Source organism: Symphodus melops, assembly GCF_947650265.1.
Source record: "Symphodus melops genome assembly, chromosome: 23".
Lineage (NCBI taxonomy): Eukaryota > Metazoa > Chordata > Actinopteri > Labriformes > Labridae > Symphodus > Symphodus melops.
Genome location: NC_136713.1, coordinates 3,388,302 through 3,413,301, shown reverse-complemented (window position 1 = coordinate 3,413,301; position 25,000 = coordinate 3,388,302). Strand labels below are relative to the sequence as shown.

At 40.2% G+C, this 25,000-nt stretch overlaps 4 protein-coding genes across 7 annotated transcripts in view; 1 reads left to right on the top strand and 3 right to left on the bottom strand.

Moving 5' to 3' along the window:
- Window positions 1–1,211: 1,211 nt before the first annotated feature.
- On the bottom strand, window positions 1,212–10,946 carry mlpha (melanophilin a). The gene is made up of 15 exons (XM_079336607.1): window positions 10,821–10,946; window positions 9,190–9,411; window positions 8,937–9,049; window positions 8,794–8,838; window positions 8,604–8,662; window positions 8,433–8,522; window positions 6,203–6,302; window positions 5,725–5,918; window positions 5,538–5,618; window positions 4,087–4,314; window positions 3,581–3,751; window positions 1,849–2,010; window positions 1,706–1,762; window positions 1,529–1,574; window positions 1,212–1,436 (listed from the first exon to the last, which is right to left on the bottom strand). Exons 1-15 carry the CDS (start codon window positions 10,928–10,930, stop codon window positions 1,396–1,398), a joined length of 1,719 nt encoding a protein of 572 aa, XP_079192733.1. The 5' UTR covers window positions 10,931–10,946; the 3' UTR covers window positions 1,212–1,395.
- The window catches only part of dytn (dystrotelin), a 26,544-nt gene continuing 7,351 nt past the window's right edge, over window positions 5,808–25,000 (top strand). For 2 of the 3 annotated variants that reach the window (XM_079336603.1, XM_079336604.1), the window contains exon 1: window positions 24,752–25,000. This exon is cut by the window's right edge. The gene's annotated coding sequence lies outside the window, so the exon portion shown is untranslated. Of the gene's footprint in view, window positions 5,930–24,751 lie in introns of those variants that run through there. The other variant, XM_079336605.1, reaches the window with a different exon arrangement.
- LOC306818881 (sorting nexin-9-like) lies at window positions 12,038–19,470 on the bottom strand. 2 transcript variants are annotated; one of them, XM_079336609.1, is made up of 17 exons: window positions 19,325–19,470; window positions 18,330–18,416; window positions 18,134–18,208; window positions 17,918–18,011; window positions 17,695–17,836; window positions 16,691–16,775; window positions 16,477–16,602; window positions 15,976–16,093; window positions 15,769–15,899; window positions 15,589–15,692; window positions 15,021–15,124; window positions 14,839–14,916; window positions 14,613–14,689; window positions 14,388–14,477; window positions 14,173–14,287; window positions 12,385–12,476; window positions 12,038–12,299 (listed from the first exon to the last, which is right to left on the bottom strand). In XM_079336609.1, exons 1-17 carry the CDS (start codon window positions 19,334–19,336, stop codon window positions 12,252–12,254), a joined length of 1,578 nt encoding a protein of 525 aa, XP_079192735.1. In that variant the 5' UTR covers window positions 19,337–19,470; the 3' UTR covers window positions 12,038–12,251. The 2 variants fall into 2 exon arrangements, with proteins under 2 accessions (XP_079192735.1, XP_079192734.1); XM_079336608.1 differs by having other exon boundaries at window positions 16,691–16,778; window positions 19,325–19,469.
- On the bottom strand, window positions 21,330–24,640 carry cd59a (CD59 molecule (CD59 blood group) a). Its single transcript, XM_079336610.1, has 5 exons — window positions 24,546–24,640; window positions 23,909–23,979; window positions 22,104–22,205; window positions 21,934–22,007; window positions 21,330–21,861 (listed from the first exon to the last, which is right to left on the bottom strand). The coding sequence occupies exons 2-5, from the start codon at window positions 23,961–23,963 to the stop codon at window positions 21,739–21,741; spliced, it is 354 nt and encodes a 117-aa protein (XP_079192736.1). The 5' UTR covers window positions 23,964–23,979; window positions 24,546–24,640; the 3' UTR covers window positions 21,330–21,738.

Below are 25,000 nucleotides of genomic sequence, written 5' to 3'. Positions count from 1 at the left end.
ATTGGCCATCCCCAAAATCCCAAACTGTAATTGGCAATTTGCCTTATTGAGTTCTAACTAACCCATAAACATCTGAACGCTCATTAATGTATCATCACTATTATTACATGAGAAGCTGATGAGCTGATGACGCAACATCCGGTGTTTCCACGACAACGATCAACATCCTGTCTGTCATGCCAGCTCATTATTGGATGCACACGAGACACGGACCGTTACATTTATAAAATTACACATTTCTCTGGTTTTCGAAATTGCATGAAATATGAGTTTATGTTTCCAATGATGTATAGCAACCACATTCTACATAGTTTAATACAAAGCTTCAAAATAAAAGTAAGTTATCAATAAAAAGTCAGCAGTTTGTTGTTACATGTTTATTAGAATTTTAAACAAACATATGCTTTTACTTTGAAGGTCCTGTTTGCATTTGTCAGTTTGTAGTTTATTGGATACAAAGGACTACAACTTCCTATGACATGTTTCAAAATAAAAGCAGAAATATTAATCCTAACTTTCTAACACAAAGTTCAGAGAAACCCCACATCATCATCTATCAGTGTTTGATTGGTTCTCATCATCTATCAGTGTTTGATTGGTTCTCATCATCTATCAGTGTTTGATTGGTTCTCATCATCTATCAGTGTTTGATTGGTTCTCCTCATCTATCAGTGTTTGATTGGTTCTCCTCATCTATCATTGTTTGATTGGTTGTCATCATCTATCAGTGTTTGATTGGTTCTCCTCATCTATCAGTGTTTGATTGGTTCTCATCATCTATCAGTGTTTGATTGGTTCTCCTCATCTATCATTGTTTGATTGGTTGTCATCATCTATCAGTGTTTGATTGGTTCTCCTCATCTATCAGTGTTTGATTGGTTCTCATCATCTATCAGTGTTTGATTGGTTCTCATCATCTATCAGTGTTTGATTGGTTCTCCTCATCTATCAGTGTTTGATTGGTTCTCCTCATCTATCAGTGTTTGATTGGTTCTCCTCATCTATCAGTGTTTGATTGGTTCTCATCATCTATCTGTGTTTGATTGGTTCTCATCATCTATCAGTGTTTGATTGGTTCTCCTCATCTATCAGTGTTTGATTGGTTCTCATCATCTATCAGTGTTTGATTGGTCCAAACAGAAACACACTTGTACCGTAAATATGTTAAAGTGTTTATTTCCTGTTTTTCCGTGACTTCCTGTACATGTATGTTTGTTTGTAGTTAGTGGGAATAGATTGTTTATAAATGTAAATAATTCTTTGTGACATTGGTTTTAGTTTGTTTCTGAGTTTAACAGAAAATATGTTTAAACGTGTTATTTTTTTCAGTGCAAAGACTTGAAACAGAGTTTGTTAGACTTCAGAACAAAGAATGAACATGTGTGTTTGTTGTTTTCAGAACATGTTGGATTTCCACGCAGCTCCGTTACTTGATTCTGTCGACACAAAAAGTTGAAAAAGACGATGAGTTTGTGTTGATCATTCAAGAATCCAAATCAATAAATAAAGACAAGAATATGATTCTTACTGGATGCTGGCTGGGAAGACTTTTTCTTCTGGTGAGATCCTGAAACCTGATGGGGTTGAAGAAACAGAGTTCCAACTGAGACACGTATGACAAAAAAACAACCTCAAGGTGATGTCATCAGACGATGTCATCAGACGATGTCATCGGGTTAAATTAAAAAGAAAATCTGATTCTCACTTTTTTCTTCGAACCGACAGCATTCAAAGCAGCAATCTTACTTTCGATGTCAGACACCTGCACAGAACACATGCCATCATGTCCTGAACTGTCACATTATCACATTTTGTTATTATGTCACCCAGCTGTTTTACTCCGCCCACCTCACTCTCTGCACTCTGGACCCTGGCGGCGGTCAGTGCCACCACGTCCTCCAGCTCTGACAGCTCTGAGTCGGTCGCCCCTCCAAAACGATTCTTGGCACTCTGCTCCAACCGCCGCAACTTTGACTCGATCTCGAATGATTGACCTGCCGCAATGTACACCTGCACAGGTAACACACACACACACACCTGTTAAACACATGCAACACCTGCACAGGTAACACAGACACACACAGTGTTTAAGGTTGACAAGGGTTCCACCCAGCATTAGGTCATGTTTTTGTGTATTACTACACAGCAGCATCTGTTCCTGCTTCATTCATTCATTGCGGAAGTGTTTGCGTTACCCGACTCGGCCGCCTTACTCTGTTTTTGTTTTTTTTGTTTTTGTTTATTTTCATTCCAGAAAAGTAATTTACATTCAATCACAATGTAAAAGACAGATGAGATAATAAACACACACAGAAAAGACATATACAGAATATACAAACAAAGAAATAAATAAAGATGCAGACAGAAATGTGAACTCGTTGTTTGAATAGAGGGAAAAGGTTTGATAATAATGCTGCGACTGGGACTTAGATTAAACTGAGATGACATAAATCCATGTTTGTTTTGATTTGGAGGGAAACTTAAAGTGACGTTTTACATTTAATTTCGCACATAATTGTGGGAGTTTGAATATAATTCATTTCCTGAAAGAATCTGAACCATCCTGCACAAAACCAGGAAGTTAGGATCCATACTGAAACGTTCAGACAATGACCACTGAACGACCACGAGGGTTCAGACCGCTGAACGACCACGAGGGTTCAAACCGCTGAACGACCACGAGGGTTCAGACCGCTGAACGACCACGAGGGTTCAGACCACTGAACGACCACGAGGGTTCAGACTACTGAACGACCACGAGGGTTCAGACTACTGAACGACCACGAGGGTTCAGACTACTGAACGACCACGAGGGTTCAGACCGCTGAACGACCACGAGGGTTCAGACCGCTGAACGACCACGAGGGTTCAGACTACTGAACGTCTGCACTCTCAACTGAAAAGTCTGCACTGCAAACTAAATAGTTCTGAGTAGTTGTGGAGACACGAGTAAATACGAAACACAACATAAACCAAAAACTAAATAATAAACACAAAAACATGACTGAATGCTGAGTGCTCAAAGGTGAACAGCGTCACTTTTCACATCCCAACGTGTCAATTCTGACACTTTGTCAGAGCACTAAATGTCTCATAACTAAAATTAAAGAAGTTCCTGGTGTGTGTGTGTGTGTGTGTGTGTGTGTGTGTGTGTGAGAGTGTGTGTGGGTGTGTTTGTGTGAGAGTAAGGTTTTGGAGATGTTTGCCAACATTATTTATTTATATTTTTGTAAACCTGAACGACAAGAACATTTCATGTTCCTGTTAGAAAGCAGGAAGTAAGCAGGCTTGCAAAACAAATAAATAAATATATAAAAACAAACGGCTGTGACAAAGTCGCATATTTCACTTCCTGTTTTAAGCAACAACAACAAAATCACAAACATTTGGTCAGAATTTCAAAATAAAGCCGGCTGACAAACGAACAAAAACATTGTTCAAACCACGGTGTCCCCAGCCGCCCACCTGACTTCATTTTAAAACCTAAGGATAACTTTCAGACTCTTATTTTGAAGTTTCAGGCCTCTGACTGACTTGTTGGGAGTGAGAACGTGACGGTTACTTCCTGTTTGAAGCTTACATTTTCCTCAAGTTCCCTGAATGCATCATCTGCCTGCTTTACATCAGAGCTGGCTAACGAGGGTCTGTGTGGGGGATCTGAGTGGCCGAACTCCACCATGGCATTCTCTGTGGCGTTTATGGTCCTCAGGACCTCGGTGGTGAGGTCACAGAGGGCGGCGGCCGTTGATCTCTGAAAAACCACGTGGAGGACAGGTGTTAGCGGCAGAACACCCCACAGGGTGTCAGTGAATGCACCACAGTCTGTCTGGACCTGAATGCACCACAGTCTGTCTGGACCTGAATGCACCACAGTCTGTGTGAGTTTTAAATTGGAGTTTCTTTGTTAAGGACCTGACTTCCTGCCTCTCTACCTGCCTGTTTCTTGTTCCTGGCTCACCTGTGCTTTTGTAAACACCGGTCAGTCATACTAACAGCATTCACCTAACAGTTTTTTTTCTGAATGAAAGCACTTAAACGTAGACATGAGGTTTTTCAGTGTTTGATGTAGATGTTTTGTGGTCCTACCTTCTGAGCCTCGGTGGGCGCCTCGTCGCTGGATGAGCTCAGTTCTTTGTCCTTCATAGAGACTCCCAGGTACCCCTTAACTCCGACCCGACCTTTGCCCAGAGAGGAGGACTTTCTGTTGGCCTCGTCGTCCGACGACAGCCCCCCTTTATCGCTCAGGTTCCCTGCCAGCTCGCTCAGCTTCCTCCTCAGCTTTTCCTCCTCGGTGTGAGCCGACGGAGCCAATGTCTGCACAACAAACATGTTTACAGAAGACAACAACAAACATGTTTACAGAAGACCACAACAAACATGTTTACAGAAGACCACAACAAACATGTTTACAGAAGACCTCAACAAACATGTTTACAAAGACAACAAACATGTTTACAGAAGACAACAACAAACATGTTTACAAAGACAACAAACATGTTTACAGAAGAAAAAAAACAAATATGTTTACAAAGACAACAAACATGTTTACAAAGACAACAACAAACATGTTTACAGAAGACCACAACAAACATGTTTACAGAAGAAAAAAACAAATATGTTTACAGAAGACAACAACAAACATGTTTACAAAGACAACAAACATGTTTACAGAAGGCAACAACAAACATGTTTACAAAGACAACAAACATGTTTACAAAGACAACAAACATGTTTACAGAAGAAAAAAACAAATATGTTTACAAAGACAACAAACATGTTTACAGAAGACAACAACAAACATGTTTACAAAGACAACAAACATGTTTACAGAAGACAACAACAAACATGTTTACAGAAGACCATAACAAACATGTTTACAGAAGACCACAACAAACATGTTTACAAAGACAACAAACATGTTTACAGAAGACAACAACAAACATGTTTACAGAAGACCACAACAAATATGTTTACAGAAGACAACAACAAACATGTTTACAAAGACAACAAACATGTTTACAGAAGACAACAACAAATATGTTTACAGAAGACCACAACAAATATGTTTACAAAGACAACAAACATGTTTACAGAAGACCACAACAAACATGTTTACAAAGACAACAAACATGTTTACAGAAGACAACAACAAACATGTTTACAGAAGACCACAACAAATATGTTTACAGAAGACAACAACAAACATGTTTACAAAGACAACAAACATGTTTACAGAAGACAACAACAAACATGTTTACAGAAGACAACAACAAACATGTTTACAAAGACAACAAACATGTTTACAGAAGACCACAACAAACATGTTTACAGAAGAAAAAAACAAATATGTTTACAGAAGACAACAACGAACATGTTTACAAAGACAACAAACATGTTTACAGAAGACAACAACAAACATGTTTACAGAGGTAAACAACAAACACACAATGTTTTCAGAGCTCATACTCAAGCTTTCTGAACTGGAACCAGAACCTGAATGGGTCCTGGCAGGTACCAGTAGAACCTGTGTGTCTCACCTCATCTGCAGGTGTCATCTTCTCCTCCAGACGGCTCAGTAGACTCTCGATGGCGAACATTCGTTTGTTCAGCTCGTTCATCTGCCGAGAAAACAAAAAAACAAAAGAAACAACATTCAAACATAAGCAACAGTAAACAATTAGAGCAGATGAATAAAGTTGTTTATTTGGAGTTCTGTTCTCTTACAGGCTGAGCCTGTCCAAGGTTCTCCTGCGATGACGCTCTGCTGTTCCGGCGCCGGTGGGCGGGCTGCTGGTACAGAGGGAGCTGTCGAGGGTAATCGTCCTCATCTGAGGTGTCAACGTACTGTTGCCGAGCAACCGAGGAGCTGATCTTAGAGAGAGAGCGAGTCCGTACCATCCTGCTGTCCCCAACATCCTCTACAACACAGGTACAAACAGGTTCACACATGCAGTCCAGGTACACACAGGTACAGGTATTTACACAGGTACACACACATCATTTTAAAGAATGAACTGATGGTTTAGTTCCTCTCATAACCACCAGGTGGAGCAACATGAACATTGCTATTCTATGCAGCTGGTTCAAGATGATTTAAGACTTTACCTAAATAATGATTATACTGAATGCAGTTAGTTTGTGTGTGTGTACCTGTGTTTACCTGTGTGTCTGTGCCTGTTTATGTGTGTGTCTGATTGTGTACCAGATCTCATGTTGTATTTATCCAGACTCTGTCTGCGGTTGACTCGATGGTAATATGAGTCGTCCATGTCGTTCCTGTACCCGCGGTCGTCCTGCATCTGCTGTTCAAACACATTAAATAATATGTTTATTGTCAAGACTTGAGGTGTTGTGTATTTCAGGTGTTGTTTACTTCAGGTGTTGTTTACTTCAGGTGTTGTTTACTTCAGGTGTTGTGTACTTCCTGTGTTGTGTATTTCAGGTGTTGTTTACTTCAGGTGTTGTGTATTTCAGGTGTTGTTTACTTCAGGTGTTGTGTATTTCAGGTGTTGTTTACTTCCTGTGTTGTGTACATCAGGTGTTGTGTACTTCCTGTGTTGTGTACATCAGGTGTTGTGTACTTCAGGTGTTGTTTACTTCAGGTGTTGTTTACTTCAGGTGTTGTGTACTTCAGGTGTTGTTTACTTCAGGTGTTGTGTACGTCAGGTGTTGTGTACTTCAGGTGTTGTTTACTTCAGGTGTTGTGTACTTCAGATGTTGTGTACTTCAGGTGTTGTTTACTTCCTGTGTTGTGTACTTCAGGTGTTGTGTACGTCAGGTGTTGTGTACTTCAGGTGTTGTGTACTTCAGGTGTTGTTTACTTCAGGTGTTGTGTACGTCAGGTGTTGTGTACTTCAGGTGTTGTGTACTTCAGGTGTTGTTTACTTCAGGTGTTGTTTACTTCAGGTGTTGTGTACTTCCTGTGTTGTGTACATCAGGTGTTGTGTACTTCCTGTGTTGTGTACATCAGGTGTTGTGTACTTCAGGTGTTGTTTACTTCAGGTGTTGTTTACTTCAGGTGTTGTTTACTTCAGGTGTTGTGTACTTCCTGTGTTGTGTACATCAGGTGTTGTGTACTTCCTGTGTTGTGTACATCAGGTGTTGTGTACTTCAGGTGTTGTTTACTTCAGGTGTTGTTTACTTCAGGTGTTGTTTACTTCAGGTGTTGTTTACTTCAGGTGTTGTGTACTTCCTGTGTTGTGTACATCAGGTGTTGTGTACTTCCTGTGTTGTGTACATCAGGTGTTGTGTACTTCAGGTGTTGTTTACTTCAGGTGTTGTTTACTTCAGGTGTTGTGTACGTCAGGTGTTGTGTACTTCAGGTGTTGTGTACTTCAGGTGTTGTGTACTTCAGATGTTGTGTACTTCAGGTGTTGTTTACTTCAGGTGTTGTGTACTTCAGATGTTGTGTACTTCAGGTGTTGTTTACTTCCTGTGTTGTGTACGTCAGGTGTTGTGTACTTCAGGTGTTGTTTACTTCCTGTGTTGTGTACTTCAGGTGTTGTGTACGTCAGGTGTTGTGTACTTCAGGTGTTGTGTACTTCAGGTGTTGTTTACTTCAGGTGTTGTGTACGTCAGGTGTTGTGTACTTCAGGTGTTGTGTACTTCAGGTGTTGTTTACTTCAGGTGTTGTTCACTTCAGGTGTTGTTTACTTCAGGTGTTGTGTACTTCAGGTGTTTTGTACTTCAGGTGTTGTTCACTTCAGGTGTTGTTTACTTCAGGTGTTTTGTACTTCAGGTGTTGTTCACTTCAGGTGTTGTTTACTTCAGGTGTTTTGTACTTCAGGTGTTGTGTACTTCAGGTGTTGTTTACTTCAGGTGTTGTGTACTTCAGGTGTTGTGTACTTCAGGTGTTGTTTACTTCAGGTGTTGTGTACTTCAGGTGTTGTTTACTTCAGGTGTTGTTTACTTCAGGTGTTGTTTACTTCAGGTGTTGTGTACTTCAGGTGTTGTGTACTTCAGGTGTTGTTTACTTCAGGTGTTGTGTACTTCAGGTGTTTTGTACTTCAGGTGTTGTTTACTTCAGGTGTTGTTTACTTCAGGTGTTTTGTACTTCAGGTGTTGTTTACTTCAGGTGTTGTTTACTTCAGGTGTTGTTTACTTCAGGTGTTGTGTACTTCAGGTGTTGTGTACTTCAGGTGTTGTTTACTTCAGGTGTTGTGTACTTCAGGTGTTTTGTACTTCAGGTGTTGTTTACTTCAGGTGTTGTTTACTTCAGGTGTTGTGTACTTCAGGTGTTGTTTACTTCAGGTGTTGTTTACTTCAGGTGTTGTTTACTTCAGGTGTTGTGTACTTCAGGTGTTGTTTACTTCAGGTGTTGTTTACTTCAGGTGTTGTTTACTTCAGGTGTTTTGTACTTCAGGTGTTTTGTACTTCAGGTGTTGTTTACTTCAGGTGTTGTTTACTTCAGGTGTTGTGTGCTTGTTGTTTACCTGTACAGATTGTCTACGTGAGTAAGGAAAGTAATCTTCAGGGTCAAAGTCGAGAGGATGAACTGACAGCAGACGTTTATTCTTCCTCATCTGACAGGAAACAGGAAGTAAAGTTGAAAAGTTCAGGTCGGATTTGTGATCAGGACTTTTTTTTTTTTTTTTCCACATTACCACTTTGTAGCGTTGAGCCTCGTCCTCTACATGCTCATCCTCTGTGACGTTGTTCATGTCTACAAATACAAATAAAATATTTACAGTGTTAATAATGACACATAAAAAAGAATATTCTATTTTGAGGTATTTCAAAGTAAAAGCTTCAGACTCTGTGTTTATTGTAAGATGAGTGACTGAAGTGACTAACAGTTGCGAACATCCGGCATGCTCTGAGTGTCGTCATCTCGCCCACCTGAAGAAGAATCACAGGAAATCATCTTTGCATGTAGCAGCTTAAAACAGAACCTGGACGTGAAGTTTTTACAGAAACGAGACACACAGGTGACTCACTGTCTCCGTTCAGCCTCTTGTATAGTGACCTCATCACCTTGGCACTGCCAAAGCGTTTGAAGCGGTTCCTGATGTTGTCATGGTACCAGCCCACTGTGCCGATCTTTAGCACCCTGCAGGTGAACACAGCACACCTGAGCCTGACAATTTACCTGCACAGGTAAAGTTTAGCTATTGCACTGTTTCTGATCTGGCTTGGAAGCTAATGAGTGAACATTAGTGTAAACAATAAACTTTCAGTCCTCTGTCTCACCTGGTCATGCGGCAGTTGTCACACACCCAGCCGTGCTCCTTCTTGTTGTAGCGGCAGCAGGATTTACAGGTGAACATGTGACAGTCCAAACACTGACGTTTGCTGTTCAGCAGGAACTTGAAGGGCTGCAGGCAGCGGATACAGTGAGACTCTGAGAGTGGAGTCTGAGCCCCGAGCAGCTCACGCTTTGAGTCCTCCTTTTCGATACGAGTCTTCAGCTCGCTGCACACACACACACACACACACACACACACACACACACACACACACGGCTGAAATGTTTTGTGTTAAAGAGAAGAAACTGCATTTATGGAATGGTTGACTGTTTTACACTGATGATGATTGTTTTGTTTATCAGTAGAGATTTTCTCACAGGAAAGTGAGCACAGTCTGTGCAGCGTGTCCTCTGCCCATGGGGCTGATGGGATTTTGAGTGTATAAAGGGAACACAGAGCCTCTTTGTGAGCTTCATGTTTTCTGCTGCTGACTTCACCGTGTGACTGGGTCGTGATCGAGTGCACAAAAAGCGAGTATTTCACGCTCACATTCCTGATGTTCACATTAATGAGTCATACAAACATTTTTATATAAAAGGAGCAGTCTGTAACTCTGCCCCCTAGTGTGTAAAATGTGTACTGCAGTCTAAACTCTAATCCTCACAGAGAGCTGTCTCCCCCCTCCTCTCACAGAGCTCAGCATGTGGTGGACACTGTAGCTTCAGTGTTTAGCCAGCTCTGCATGTGGTGGACACTGTAGCTTCAGTGTTTAGCCAGCTCTGCATGTGGTGGACACTGTAGCTTCAGTGTTTAGCCAGCTCTGCATGTGGTGGACACTGTAGCTTCAGTGTTTAGCCAGCTCTGCATGTGGTGGACACTGTAGCTTCAGTGTTTAGCCAGCTCTGCATGTGGTGGACACTGTAGCTTCAGTGTTTAGCCAGTTCAGCATGTGGTGGACACTGTAGCTTCAGTGTTTAGCCAGCTCTGCATGTGGTGGACACTGTAGCTTCAGTGTTTAGCCAGCTCTGCATGTGGTGGACACTGTAGCTTCAGTATTTAGCCAGCTCTGCATGTGGTGGACACTGTAGCTTCAGTGTTTAGCCAGTTCAGCATGTGGTGGACACTGTAGCTTCAGTGTTTAGCCAGCTCTGCATGTGGTGGACACTGTAGCTTCAGTATTTAGCCAGCTCTGCATGGGTCTGTAAAGCTTTCTGCGTTCTAACCTCTCTCCATGTTTCAAAAGCATCTCCAACATTGATCCTAGTTTGAGCAGCTTTCTGCTGCTGGAGCTTATTAGAAACATGCAGAGGCTTTTTAGCTCGGGTACAATCACTTCTATCTGAAGCAGTTCCACTGCCCGCTTCCATCGCTGCAGCACCTGTTCACCTGATAACTGCTCTCATATCTGGCAAACCCAGGGGCGTCCAAAACGGCCTTCAAAGCCCCGCCTACCTTCTCTGGTCCAATCAGATCCAGAGCATTCAGGAGCAGAATCTAAAGTTAGAAGGAGGACATACTGGCTGCTGCTTTGTTGTCAGAGAAGCTTCAACACAGCATGTTTCCTTCATGATCACACAGGAAGAGAGCAGCTCTCTGATTGGTCCTTTAGTGTAAACTACATAAATGAGTGCTTACCCGAGTCGCTCCTCTTCTTTCTTGCGGAGGTTAAAATCTCGTTGAATCACCTCCCACACGTGTTTGGCCTCTTCATCCGTCAGACGAGTTAGATCCAGTTTACGCTCCATTCCGCTGAAATGTATACAAAAAATATGTATTTTTCCATTGTGGGTTAGGGTTATATACCGTGTGTCCACCAGGGGGCACTGTTTGGGGAGTTTGAGACTTCCCTTGGCTTCTGTTGTTGGAGTTTCTCAGTTTTCACTTTAATATAAAAAACATGAATTAAAATCATGATCAGAGGTACTCCCCCTACAGGTGAGGGTTACACCTGCTCCAGTTCCCTTCACACACTGTCAGTTTTCATTTTGTTTAAAGTCTAATTTTAAAACCTTCACATTTAAACTCGGATTCTAAATAGAAATTCATTGTTGACGAGAGTTCAGCAACATTTCTGTGAGTTAGTTATGACTGTTGCTGGTTGCTGGCAGAGTTGTCGGTCCGTTGCCACACCCTGGTGAAGTCTTGCCTTTTCTCTCTCACATTTGTATTTAACTTAAAACTAAAACTTCTATATTATGACCTCAAACCTTCACAATAAAAGCACATGATTCTAAAAAAACTAAATGTACTCTGAATTCAGACCGATTTCTTTTATTGTGAAATCTTTGTAGTTTTTTCAGCAGCAGAAAAACAACTCATCGATATCATGTTGATCAGCTTCACAGACGAGCTCTTCAGACTGTAATCACATTACTCTGATGGAGTTTAACTTCATGAAGTTTTAAATCACATGTTGACTTAATAAAGTTCTAACTAATGACCCTCATTAACCCTTCACTAACTGTCTTAATAACATCAAGATGAGAAACAGGACGAAGGTTAGAAAAAAGATGAAGACTCACCGAGTGTCGAGTTCAGACTGAACAAACATCTGACCGAGTGTAAACTGAATCAGCTGATCACATGAACGCATCCTCATGACAACAGCAACACACACACACACAACCATCACACACACACACACACACACACACACACACACACACACACACACACAACCATCTCACACACACACAAATGACTAAATTACACAATTACTAGGATAACCGGACACCATGAAATACTCCTTTAAAATATCTGAACTTTATTCACAACTAAACTGCAGTTCCACAAACTTAAAAAAATAAATGTAAAAACAAGTTCTTTGTTAATCTGAAAAGAACAAAATAATGAGAATCATCAAAAGACATGAAACTTTATTCTAATTACATTTATTTAAATAAGATTAACTTCAAGAGAAATGTTTCAAAAAAAGAAGAATTCAAAGTTTACAATTTAAAATTATTAATCAGAAACATCAGGAAGAAGCAACACTAAACCCATCACAGTGTGGCTGTGATGTCATCAGTGATGTCATCAGTGATGTCATCAGTGGTCACGTGCTCCTCACAGTGTGGCGAACTGGCTCAGAGCTGCTCTCAGTTTATCAGCGATCTGACCAATCACAAAGCAGAGAGGCAATAAGTAACCTTAAATCACACAACATGTTTCACCCCCCCTCCCCCCTCCCCCCCCTCACCTGCTGGTAGAAGGTCACCTGTTCCTGCAGGTAGCACTGCATCACTCTGTTGTAGTCATAAATACGGTTGCTATGGAAATGGTTCATCTCAGCTGTAGACAATAAAAGGAGTCAAGTTTAAAACAATGAACAGTGTGTAGCAGTGTGTAGCAGTGTGTAGCAGTGTGTAGCAGTGTGTAGCAGTGTGTAGTGTGTAGCAGTGTGTAGTGTGTAGCAGTGTGTAGCAGTGTGTAGCAGTGTGTAGCAGTGTGTAGTGTGTAGCAGTGTGTAGCAGTGTGTAGTGTGTAGCCGTGTGTAGCAGTGTGTAGTAGTGTGTAGTAGTGTGTAGTAGTGTGTAGCAGTGTGTAGTAGTGTGTAGTTACCCTGCAGTGTGTAGCAGTGTGTAGTAGTGTGTAGTTACCCTGCAGTGTGTAGTAGTGTGTAGTAGTGTGTAGTAGTGTGTAGCAGTGTGTAGTAGTGTGTAGCAGTGTGTAGTAGTGTGTAGCAGTGTGTAGTAGTGTGTAGTAGTGTGTAGCAGTGTGTAGTAGTGTGTAGTTACCCTGCAGTGTGTAGCAGTGTGTAGCAGTGTGTAGTAGTGTGTAGCAGTGTGTAGTAGTGTGTAGCAGTGTGTAGTAGTGTGTAGTAGTGTGTAGCAGTGTGTAGTAGTGTGTAGTTACCCTGCAGTGTGTAGCAGTGTGTAGCAGTGTGTAGCAGTGTGTAGTAGTGTGTAGTAGTGTGTAGCAGTGTGTAGCAGTGTGTAGCAGTGTGTAGTAGTGTGTAGCAGTGTGTAGCAGTGTGTAGCAGTGTGTAGCAGTGTGTAGCAGTGTGTAGTAGTGTGTAGTAGTGTGTAGCAGTGTGTAGTAGTGTGTAGTAGTGTGTAGCAGTGTGTAGCAGTGTGTAGCAGTGTGTAGTAGTGTGTAGTAGTGTGTAGCAGTGTGTAGTAGTGTGTAGCAGTGTGTAGTAGTGTGTAGTAGTGTGTAGCAGTGTGTAGTAGTGTGTAGTAGTGTGTAGCAGTGTGTAGTAGTGTGTAGCAGTGTGTAGCAGTGTGTAGTAGTGTGTAGTTACCCTGCAGTGTGTAGTAGTGTGTAGTAGTGTGTAGTAGTGTGTAGCAGTGTGTAGTAGTGTGTAGCAGTGTGTAGTAGTGTGTAGTAGTGTGTAGCAGTGTGTAGTAGTGTGTAGCAGTGTGTAGCAGTGTGTAGTAGTGTGTAGCAGTGTGTAGCAGTGTGTAGTAGTGTGTAGTTACCCTGCAGTGTGTAGTAGTGTGTAGTAGTGTGTAGTAGTGTGTAGCAGTGTGTAGTAGTGTGTAGCAGTGTGTAGTAGTGTGTAGCAGTGTGTAGTAGTGTGTAGTAGTGTGTAGCAGTGTGTAGTAGTGTGTAGTTACCCTGCAGTGTGTAGCAGTGTGTAGCAGTGTGTAGCAGTGTGTAGTAGTGTGTAGTAGTGTGTAGCAGTGTGTAGTAGTGTGTAGCAGTGTGTAGTAGTGTGTAGCAGTGTGTAGCAGTGTGTAGTAGTGTGTAGCAGTGTGTAGTAGTGTGTAGCAGTGTGTAGTAGTGTGTAGTAGTGTGTAGCAGTGTGTAGTAGTGTGTAGCAGTGTGTAGTTACCCTGCAGTATGTAGCAGTGTGTAGCAGTGTGTAGTAGTGTGTAGTAGTGTGTAGTTACCCTGCAGTGTGTAGCAGTGTGTAGTAGTGTAGTTACCCTGCAGTGTGTAGCAGTGTGTAGTCGTGTGTAGTAGTGTGTAGCAGTGTGTAGTAGTGTGTAGTTACCCTGCAGTGTGTAGCAGTGTGTAGTCGTGTGTAGTAGTGTGTAGTTACCCTGCAGTGTGTAGCTCATGCTGCTTAGTCGTTGGTTCATGAATTTTCTTTCGCTGTTGTTGATTTTTCCTGCAGAAACTAAACGATCGGATTCTCTCACCTTCTCCACTGCAGCCTGGAACACACACACACGTCTGTTAGTGTATGTAGTGTTAGTGTGTGTGTGTGTATGTAGTGTTAGTGTGTGTGTGTGTTTTTTTTTGTTATTGCAGTACCTTGTGTACAGCCATGATTTCTGGGAAATTTCCCAGCATGCCTCTGTACTCGCTGTTTGTCTCCATCAGGAAGTGAAGGTCCTTCTGAGGCTGAACAGGTCAGAGGTCAGAGGTCAGAGAGGTCAGACAAAATAAAAAAGACAAATATTTAAGATGTTTTTAAAGTGTTTGAAAACCCTGAATCATCACACGTTGAATAAAAACTCGTAAGCTCGGGGTGTTTACCTGCTGAGCCACGATCTCTGCGATCTCCTCGTATGTTTGACCTGCCGCCGTCAGAGCGTTCGTCAGAGTCTCCTCCCCTACGCCATACCATGACGACACAATATTCATATTATGAAAGTTTGATGATGCGTTCAGGGACCTTCAGAAAACCTAAAATAATTTCTCCGATCTTCCTCCTTCTCACCCACCCAACTTTGCTTCCTCCCTCCTTGCCTCGTCTCCTCACCTGGATACCTGCTGCTGGTGAAAACAGTCGACAGGTTCCTGAAGGCTCGACCAATCCGCTCATACTCTTTAGGCAGGGCTAAACACAGACGCACACAGACACACAGATACACACTAAGTACACAGGTATAGGTGAATAGGTGAACAGGTGTGGACAGGTGTGAGTTAAAGATGTAATCATACGTCCAGTGCAGCGTTTCCAGTGTGTGTGTCCAACATTCAGCAGCTCTCTGACTCCATCTTCCATCGACCTTGTGAACCGGCTGTAGTGTTCACACATCTTCTCACTACACACACACAAACACACACACACACACACACACACACACACACACACACATAGAGCTGCTGGAACATCTATCATCATATTAAGTGACTTTTCCCAGTGTCAGTAAACAGATGATGACTCATCGAGCCTCTCAGCTTGTTAACCTTCAGGATGTGTTGATGGTTCGGTTTTATGCAACAACATGGTTCAATATTCTTCGTTTGATGACAACTTTTTAAAAGATCCACTTAGCTAACCAGATAAAGGTTACAACATAAATACGTATTTTCCTGAAAATTAGGCCTGTTGACATCTGACAGACAAAACTCAGGGCTGCTCAAGAAACAGCGTTCTGGACAAACTTGCTGCATTTTGCCATATTGAGACTGATTACCTGACTGATCATCTGACTAACTGATCAGCTGATTGGTTGACTGACTGATTGGACGACTAACTGATGTATTATGGGATTGATTAACTTACACCTCAGCAACATCAAGCTCAATGGCTTCAGGTTCAACAAGACTGAAGATCAGTGGTCCCACCATCTCGTCTCTCTCCGCCTTCCGTTTTCCCGACTTCCACTCCTGAAACATTGAAACACTTCACCCAGTCAGTACGCAGATTCCAACCCTCTAAAGAAGGGAGCGGGGCTTGACCTGCCTTCTCGTCTCCATAGGTGAGGAAGAGCTGAAAGACATCGCTCTGAGAGACCACTGGGTGACGACACATCCGAGTCATCCAGGCCTGCAGCTGCTCCATCCTCATCCTGATGAAGCCATCGTCAAAGCGGCCTAAAAGCAAGCACAGGTGACCTCTCAGACATGCAGCTCAGGGTGTGCAATTGTGGTTGTCATGGTGACAGCTCACCTGTGACCTGTTTGTCGGGCAGAGGAGGGATAGGCAGAGCCGAGCCAAACTTTTCCAGCAGACGTTCATACAGCCAATCAAAATGCTTATAGCGGTGATTGACAGGTCTGGAAGTCGTCTGCACAAAGGATGTGGGTCAGCTGGGTTTGCTTTTGTGTGCTACTGTATTATACCTACATACATACATTAGGGCAAGTTCTCCCACTTAAAATGATGACAGAGGTCTGTATTTTTCATCATAGGTACACTTCAACTTTGAGAGACAGAATGTGGAAAAAAAATCCAGGAAATCACTTTGTAGGATTTTTTAAGAATTTATTTGTTAATTATGGTGGAAAATAAGTATTCCACATTCTGTCTCTCACAGTTGAACTGTGCCTATGATGAAAAATACAGACCTCTGTCATCATTTTAAGTGGGAGAACTTGCACAATCGCTGGCTGACTAAATACTTTGCATGTGTATTTCTATCATTTTGTATATAGTGGGGTGTTTTCTTACATTGGGGGTAATCTGGTACTCAATGAAGCTCTTCAGACCGTACAGTTTGGATTCTTTCTTGGGATCAGCGATCAAACAGTCCAAAGGAACAGAAGGGTACAGCCACACTGGACCCACATCTCCAATCTGATTGGCCAGTGAACAGGAGCCAATCGCAGCTCAACAAATGACCAACAACAAAGTGATGTGATGATGATTGAAGCTGATTACTCACGTAGACAGGGAATCTATCTCTGCAGTTAGCAGGAGGTTTAGCTAACAAGAAGACCTCTGGACTCGGACCTTTGGAGAACGGAAACCTGCTAATACACAGGATGACCCAGATCTGTGGGATCTTCTCAGACCAAGCAACAAAACTACACAGATCTACTGTGATCGAACAAGACATGATGGGATCTGTGTTCTACAAAGACATGATGGGATCTACTGTGATCTATAAAAACATGATGGGATCTACAAAGACATGATGGGATCTACTGTGATCTACAAAGATGATGGGATCTACTTTGATCCACAAAGACATGATGGGATCTACTGTGATCTCTAAAGACATGATGGGATCTACTGTGATCCACAAAGACGTGATGGGATCTACTGTGATCTACAGAGACAATGGGATCTACTGTGATCTATAAAGACATGATGGGATCTACTGTGATCTACAAAGACATGATGGGATCTACTGTGATCTACAAAGACATGATGGGATCTACTGTGATCTACAAAGACATGATGGGATCTACTGTGATCTACAAAGATGATGGGATCTACTTTGATCCACAAAGACATGATGGGATCTACTGTGATCTCTAAAGACATGATGGGATCTACTGTGATCTATAAAGACATGATGGGATCTACTGTGATCCACAAAGACATGATGGGATCTACTGTGATCTCTAAAGACATGATGGGATCTACTGTGATCTACAAAGACATGATGGGATCTACTGTGATCTATAAAGACATGATGGGATCTACTGTGATCTCTAAAGACATGATGGGTTCTACTGTGATCTACAAAGACATGATGGGATCTACTGTGATCTCTAAAGACATGATGGGTTCTACTGTGATCTACAAAGACATGATGGGATCTACTGTGATCTACAAAGATGATGGGATCTACTTTGATCCACAAAGACATGATGGGATCTACTGTGATCTATAAAGACATGTTGGGATCTTGTTGTAAATCTACAGGGTGGCTGCTTTTACTTGTTTAAGGAGATCTTTACAGCGGAGCTGCTCGTGCTCAGTCCTGAAGCTACACCCTCCTCCACCTTATTGTTGGCATGGTAACCACCCATTGATTGATCATCCCAATCATCATCCCATTCGCTATCATCGTCCTCGACCTCTGTTGAAGACAAAAAACAATGTTCTGATTGTAAAAGTTAATCTTAAAACAAACGATGAAATTGATGAAATGACAAAATACCTTGCGTGTTTAACGCCCGACCATCCCATCCTGCTGTTGTTTTACTGACTAAAGCCCCGCCCCCTGACCAAGATTCACCACCATCACCAGTGAACTGTAACATAACAATACCAGCAACTTAAAGACCAACAATTAACACAGCAATGAACTGTAGTGTGTTTATGGTTAATGTGTGTTTGTATTGTGTGTGCTTCCGTGTTCTGGTAACCGGCTCACCTGTAAGTATCCCTCAGGTACCAGGCCTGTTCTGCCACTGGAGTCCTGGACTTCAATCCAGCCTCCTCCCACAGCCTGCACACACACACAGACACAGACACAGACACACACACACACACTACCTGCTCAAGTCTGTGTGTTGTATACTGAATATGACACAAGTAAAGTCAAGAGTAAAAATGGTGTTGACCTATACCTGGTCGAGCACGATGACCATCTCTCCCAGTTGGATAGACAGCTCGTTGTTTCCGGGTTCGGCTTCGAAGTCGTAGAGAACTTGAGCCTGAAACACGGAAAATTATCCTCGTGAAAGTTTCTGTTTTTGTTCCATCATGAAAATGTAGACGACTGCATTCCCTGTTTAGGGTTCAGGTCATGGACTGGACGGTCCTCACAGGTGGAGTAAACTATGTGTGTTTGAGTGGAAAGTTCTGCTTATCATTAAAACTACAAACTGACACCAACTCATGAACCTGACTTCCTGTTTGTGCATACTCAACAGCTGCACTTTAATGATTTAAAACATTCACGTTGTGATTTTACCAACCTTTAAACTGAACACTAGTTTTCATATTTAAACCACAGGATTCATTTCTCTTATTTTCTCTTTTTAAAGCTCAGATATAAATGTGTAAGAATGAATCTTCTGGAACCTCTGAAGATGTTTCTTTTATTTAAATATTTGCAGCAGAAACACTTAATTTCCACATGATTTGAAGGATGGATTTATCTTAATTGTATGTTAATAACGTTTCCATCAGTCTTTTATTGTGGAGGTGTCACGCTCAAACCGGATGCTGTTTTCTTTGTGCAATAACTAGCGAGTGTAAATTAATTAAATAATAATAACGCATTCTCTAAATTTAACCCAACCGACATATGCCTTCACTTGTATGATAAACGATGTGTTGTAATAAATATTTGTTAAAAACATGTTAACCACCTTCATACCAGACCTCTTTACATATTTTCTCTGTTTTTCTCGGAATGTTTGCAGCGTTAAACTGAAGCTTTTTGTCCCTTTTTACTTGTTGTTCTTTGAGCTTTCTCTCCAATACAAATGCATTTTATTGACGTTTGCGTCTGTCTCTTTAGAGCTCTTTAAATCGCATGTTTTCTCTATGAGGTTCCGCCCGGTTCGGTCCACGGGGGAGAAACGGCGGCAGCAGGTGACGTCACACCTGCACTTACCTTAAGAGGCATGATGACGTCAGCAGTAGCGTTTATCCTCTAAATGTTGATCATATCTTTTCAGCTTCTCGCGACCAACCTGCAACTTCCCTCGCGTCGCAACGCAACACACTAAGCTTCCGGTGCCTGATTTCACAATAAAAGACGCCACTCATTTCAAGGTAAAAGTCTTAACACTAAATGAATCAACAATAAAAAAAAAAAGGTCAGAAATATGGAAACAGAACAGACATGAAAAATAAAGTTTTAGAAACTTCATGATAAAATAATGTAAAATATGTCAAATTATTTTTTTTATTTAAAACAGGATATGAAGTGATATTTATGATGCATCACATTACCCAGTAAAATGCTGTTGACATTTTACTGATGAATAAACAGAATCATCAGAGTTCATTATTTATTATTTATTTGGATAATTCATTATTAATTCATTTAATCTCAAATGTAAATAAGACCTGAAAATGTTTTTTATGGTGCGATTTTCTTAATTTAAACCTGAGCTTTTACTTTGAAACTCCACGTGTCTTTCCCTGTAGTTAGCGACTTTACAGAGTGATGTCACAAACCCGAAAGGGCTGAGTTTTTACAAACTGTAGGTGTTTCCTGGAAAGTATCCAATTACAAACACATGTACACAATAAAAAATTGTATATAAAACACTGTAAAAGATGATTTACAAATCATGTAAAAAGATGATATCAAATACACTGTAAAAAGATTACATAAATAATGTAAAAAGATCATTTATAATACACTGATATACACTGTATATCAGCAAGGCATGACTAGACTCCTCTGAGACGGTTACGTCATCTGGGTATCAGTTCAGCAGCGATCTGACCTCATAAAGGTGTTGACGGGTCCTCACTGAGTCACCTGACCTCATAGACTGGCATAGTAATGACGTATTTTTGTAGGCCAACCCGAAAAAATGGTGCCGGTGGTTCCTACAAAAATTTGCCTATGGGATTTTAGCATTGGATTTTGGATCATTGCAGAAAATAAGCTCTGTGTCAAACACACGTTTCTGATACGTAGCTGTTTTGTTCAGCGGGATAATCTTTACAGATGAACAACATTTATATGAAGTTTGAAGAGTTAATGCAGCCCAGAGAAGTAAAAAGCTAACGTTATGCTACAAGCTAACTACACCGCGGTCGGTTTATAATGACGTCACGACCGTTATGCTTCATCGATCTAATCAGTGGATTTGACAAGCTAGCTAAACGTTAGCTTAATAAGTTGTTTATTAACCTAATATTTGCAAGAACACTGAAAAACATGACTAGAGCTGTAAGGAGGATTAGGGAGAGAGTTCCCGGCGTGATGACGTTTGATGTCTCCATGACAACCACTGTAGTTTCAGTTAGCTACTCGTTAGCAACCGCCGTTTAAAGTTGCGTAAAAACTTTAAAAGTCACAAGTGGGGTCATAGCTAACGTAGTTTTTCTCGTCTAACAAAACATCAACATCTCTTCAGCTTGTGTTAACCACAGACCTTATTTCAGGCGTCTAAACACAAACACATTCAAAATCCCCATTGACTTTTAGAGGTTAGAACCACGGCGCTAAAATGCTAACTCACTTTCTGGTTTTAGGACTCAAAACTACACCTGTCTATAGAGGTGTGGATGGGTCCTCACTGAGTCACATGACCTGTCAGCTGATGCTGACCAGAGAAAACACTTCCTGTTGGGAAGAATAAATGTCTTTCCTGTTTACAAATATGAACCTTCATTTTTTTTCTTTTTTTTTTTTTTAAGTTTTTGTTTTCGGCCTTTTTGCCTTTATTGATAGAGGGAGGACAGTGGATAGAGTCGGAAAGGGGGAGAGGGAGTGGGGAGAGGCACGCGGGAGATGGGCCACAGGCCGGACGCGAGCCCGGGCCGCCCGCGCGCGAGGACTGAGCCTCAATACGTGGGGTCGCGCGCACTGCCGCTGCGCCACCGGCAACCCCAGAACCTTCATTTTTTAATGATGACAAAAAAGAAATGAGAAAAGATCTGTTTGTACTTTGTCACTTTTATTTTTTAATGTTTACAAACAACAACAGAAAAATGTTTACAGTTGTTAATACAGGAAGCATTTTGGAACACTTTATTCTCAAAGGGCTCTTTAAGATGCAGTAGTTGTCAAAATTTTGTAGAATTAATTCAAGATGAAATAATACAAGTAATGTATTTTATTAATTATTCTTTAAAATTAGTCAATTTAAATTTTAAACTTTTGAAAATCTTTTAATCATTATCTCATCAATAACACGTCTCAGAGGATCAATAAGTGAGAGTAAATATTCAGAATTTCATAAAGCGTGAGATCAGACAGAGTATTAACCAATCAGCTTCTGACGAGGAGCTTTACTGATCTATTTAATGTATGTTAGCGCCACGGATCAGTGGACGTACCAATTGTCAGTGAACGCACCACCACAAGACTGCCACTGAGACCAATAGACCAATGACAGAGCTCGCCGTAGAGGAGGGGGCGGAGTTACACAGGTCTGAGTTGCAGCACTTGAAGGTGAAACTAGAAACCTGGGAAAGATTTAAAAAAAAAAGTTAATGTGTGCGTGCGTGCGCGTGCGTGCGTGTGCTATCTGGCTTTACCTGGGGGAACATCTGTCCAAGTCTGCTGTATTCACAGTCTGAGTACTTTAGACACTGGCGATAAGTCATCCCTCCTACACAACAGAAACATCATCTTAACTTATCTTATCAGTCAGGTACAATGGTGTTCAGGTATGAAGGTGTTCAGGTATGATGTCGGACAAGTGTACCTCTCTCGTTGAGTGTGAGACAGGCATCGTCATAGCTACAGTCTCGTTGTTTGGAACAGCTGGCGGTGTAATCTTTGCAGCTGTAACAGCGGATGGCTGATGCTGAAAAACACAGATGTCTCAGACATATGCTAACATTGCTACATAAGAGAGTAGGGCTAGCAGCTTAGAAAAGTTGTTGAATTCATTAGTTATTTCATTTTTTCTCACTTAAAGACGTTTGTATTAGCTGTATGGTGTTAACCGTCAGCTGTAAACTGTTAGCTGTAACCCATCAGCCGTTAGCTGTGATATGTTAGCCGTTAGCTGTGAGGTATCAACCGTTAGTTGTGAGCAATTAGCCGTTAGCTGTGAGGTATCAGCTGTTAGTTGTGAGCAATTAGCCGTTAGCTGTAAACTCTTAGCATTTATTTAGTTTAAATAAAAAGACTACAATATAACTATAAGTTTACATTATAAATATAACGTTTACAGTATGTATGAATGTAAGTTTACAGTATAAATATAAAGTTTACAGTATCGATAAGTTTATGGTACAATATAAAGTCTACAGTATAAATAAAAAAATACAGTATAAAGTTTACAGTGTATAAAATCTACAGTATAATATAATTTTACAGTATAAATATAAATTTACAGTCTGAATATAAGTTTACAGTATAAATATCAGTTTACAGTATAAATCTAAAGTTTACAGTATAAATATAAAGTTTACAGTATAAATATAAAGTTTACAGGATAACAATAGGTTAAAGTTATTAATATAAAGTTTACAGTATAAATATAAGTTTACAGTATAACAAAGTTTACAGTATAAATATAAAGTTTACAGTATAACTATAAGTTGGCAGTATAAATATAAAGTTTACAGGATAACAATAGGTTAAAGTTATTAATATAAAGCTTACAGTATATATATAAAGTTTAAAGTATAACTATGTTTACAGTATAAATATAAAGTTTAAAGTATAACTATAAGTTTACAGTATAAATATAACGTTTACAGGATAACAATAGGTTAAAGTTATTAATATAAAGTTTACAGTCTATATATAAAGTTTAAAGTGTAACTACGTTTACAATATAAATATAAAGTTTAAAGTATAACTATAAGTTTACAGTATAAATATAAATATAAAGTCTACAGGATAACAATAGGTTAAAGTTATTAATATAAAGTTTACAGTATATATATAAAGTTTAAAGTATAACTATGTTTACAATATAAATATAAAGTTTAAAGTATAACTATGTTTACAATATAAATATAAAGTTTAAAGTGTTACTATGTTTACAATATAAATATAAAGTTTACAGTATAACTATAAGTTTACAGTATAAATATAAAGTTTACAGGATAACAATAGGTTAGTTATTAATATAAAGTGTACCGTATATATATAAAGTTTAAAGTATAACTATGTTTACAATATAAATATAAAGTTTAAAGTATAACTAAGTTTACAGTATAAATATAAAGTTTAAAGTATAACTAAGTTTACAGTATAAATATAAAGTTTAAAGTATAACTAAGTTTACAGTATAAATATAAAGTTTAAAGTATAACTAAGTTTACAGTATAAATATGAAGTTTACAGGATAATAATAGGTTAATGTTATTAATATAAAGTTTACAGTATAAATATAAAGTTTACAGTATAAAGATGTTATGGTGCTTTCCAGCAGGACAGAGAAGTAGGTGATAGAAACATCAGATAAATAACAGTAGGAGGTATGTACAAGAATAATATCAAGTCTAAATAAAGTCATTGAGTTTATAAGACAGTTTGGTGAATCAGACGAACCCAAAGCGAAGAGAGAAGAGCCAAGGATCAAACAGAAGAGCAGGGAGCGCTTCATTTTCACCTCCAATCAGCTGCACGTCCGACGAGATGCGCAGAGACACAAACACAATTTTAGTTACTGTGTGTATAATGTGTGTACTGTGTATAGTGTGTATATTCTGTACTGTGTGTGTGTATAGTGTATACTATGTGTGTACTGTGTGTGTATAGTGTGTGTATAGTGTGTACTGTGTGTGTATAGTGTATACTATGTGTGTACTGTGTGTATAGTGTGTGTATAGTGTGTACTGTGTGTGTATAGTATAGTGTTCTGTGTGTGTGTGTATAGCATGTGTATATTGTGAGTATAGTGTGTTCTATGTGTATAGTGTGTTCTATGTGTGCATAGTGTGTGTATAGTGTGTATAGTGTGTATAGTGTGTACTGTATGTATATAGTATGTGTATAGTATACTGTGTGAGTATAGTGTGTATAGCATGTGTATATTGTGTATAGTGTGTACTGTGTGTATAGTATGTGTATAGTGTGTCTACTATGTGTATAGTGTGTGTACTGTGTGAGTATAGTGTGTAGTGTGTGTTTAGTGTGTACTATGTTTGTACAGTGTATCTATAGTGTGTACTGTGTGTGTACTCACCCAGCAGCAGTATCCCTGCAGATCAGCTGTCGTTCAGCGGTTATCGAGGAGATGAGGGTGAGTGGACCCTGATTGAGACTGACAGTTGACTGCAGCTGGGAAGCTCCGCCCACTGGGAGGAGCTTGTCAACCTCCTGCTAAATGTGTCTTTGTTTCCCGTTTTCTCTAAACTGGGCGTCAAATATTCAGTTTATTTTATTATGACATACTTTCAATCAAAGTCATACAGTATATTTACTGTTATGTCATATAATATTATTTACTGTTTATTTAAATGAACAGCAAAGGTACACAAACATAAAACAACATACAAGATAATAAACAAATTGGTCCTGAATTTATGACATCCATCTAACTTAATGCTTCATGTTTGCATAGAAATGCTCTTTGTGCTTCCTTCTTCAGTCAGCTTCTCCATTGTCTATTTTTCCGTTCCACAGGACAATTCACAGAGT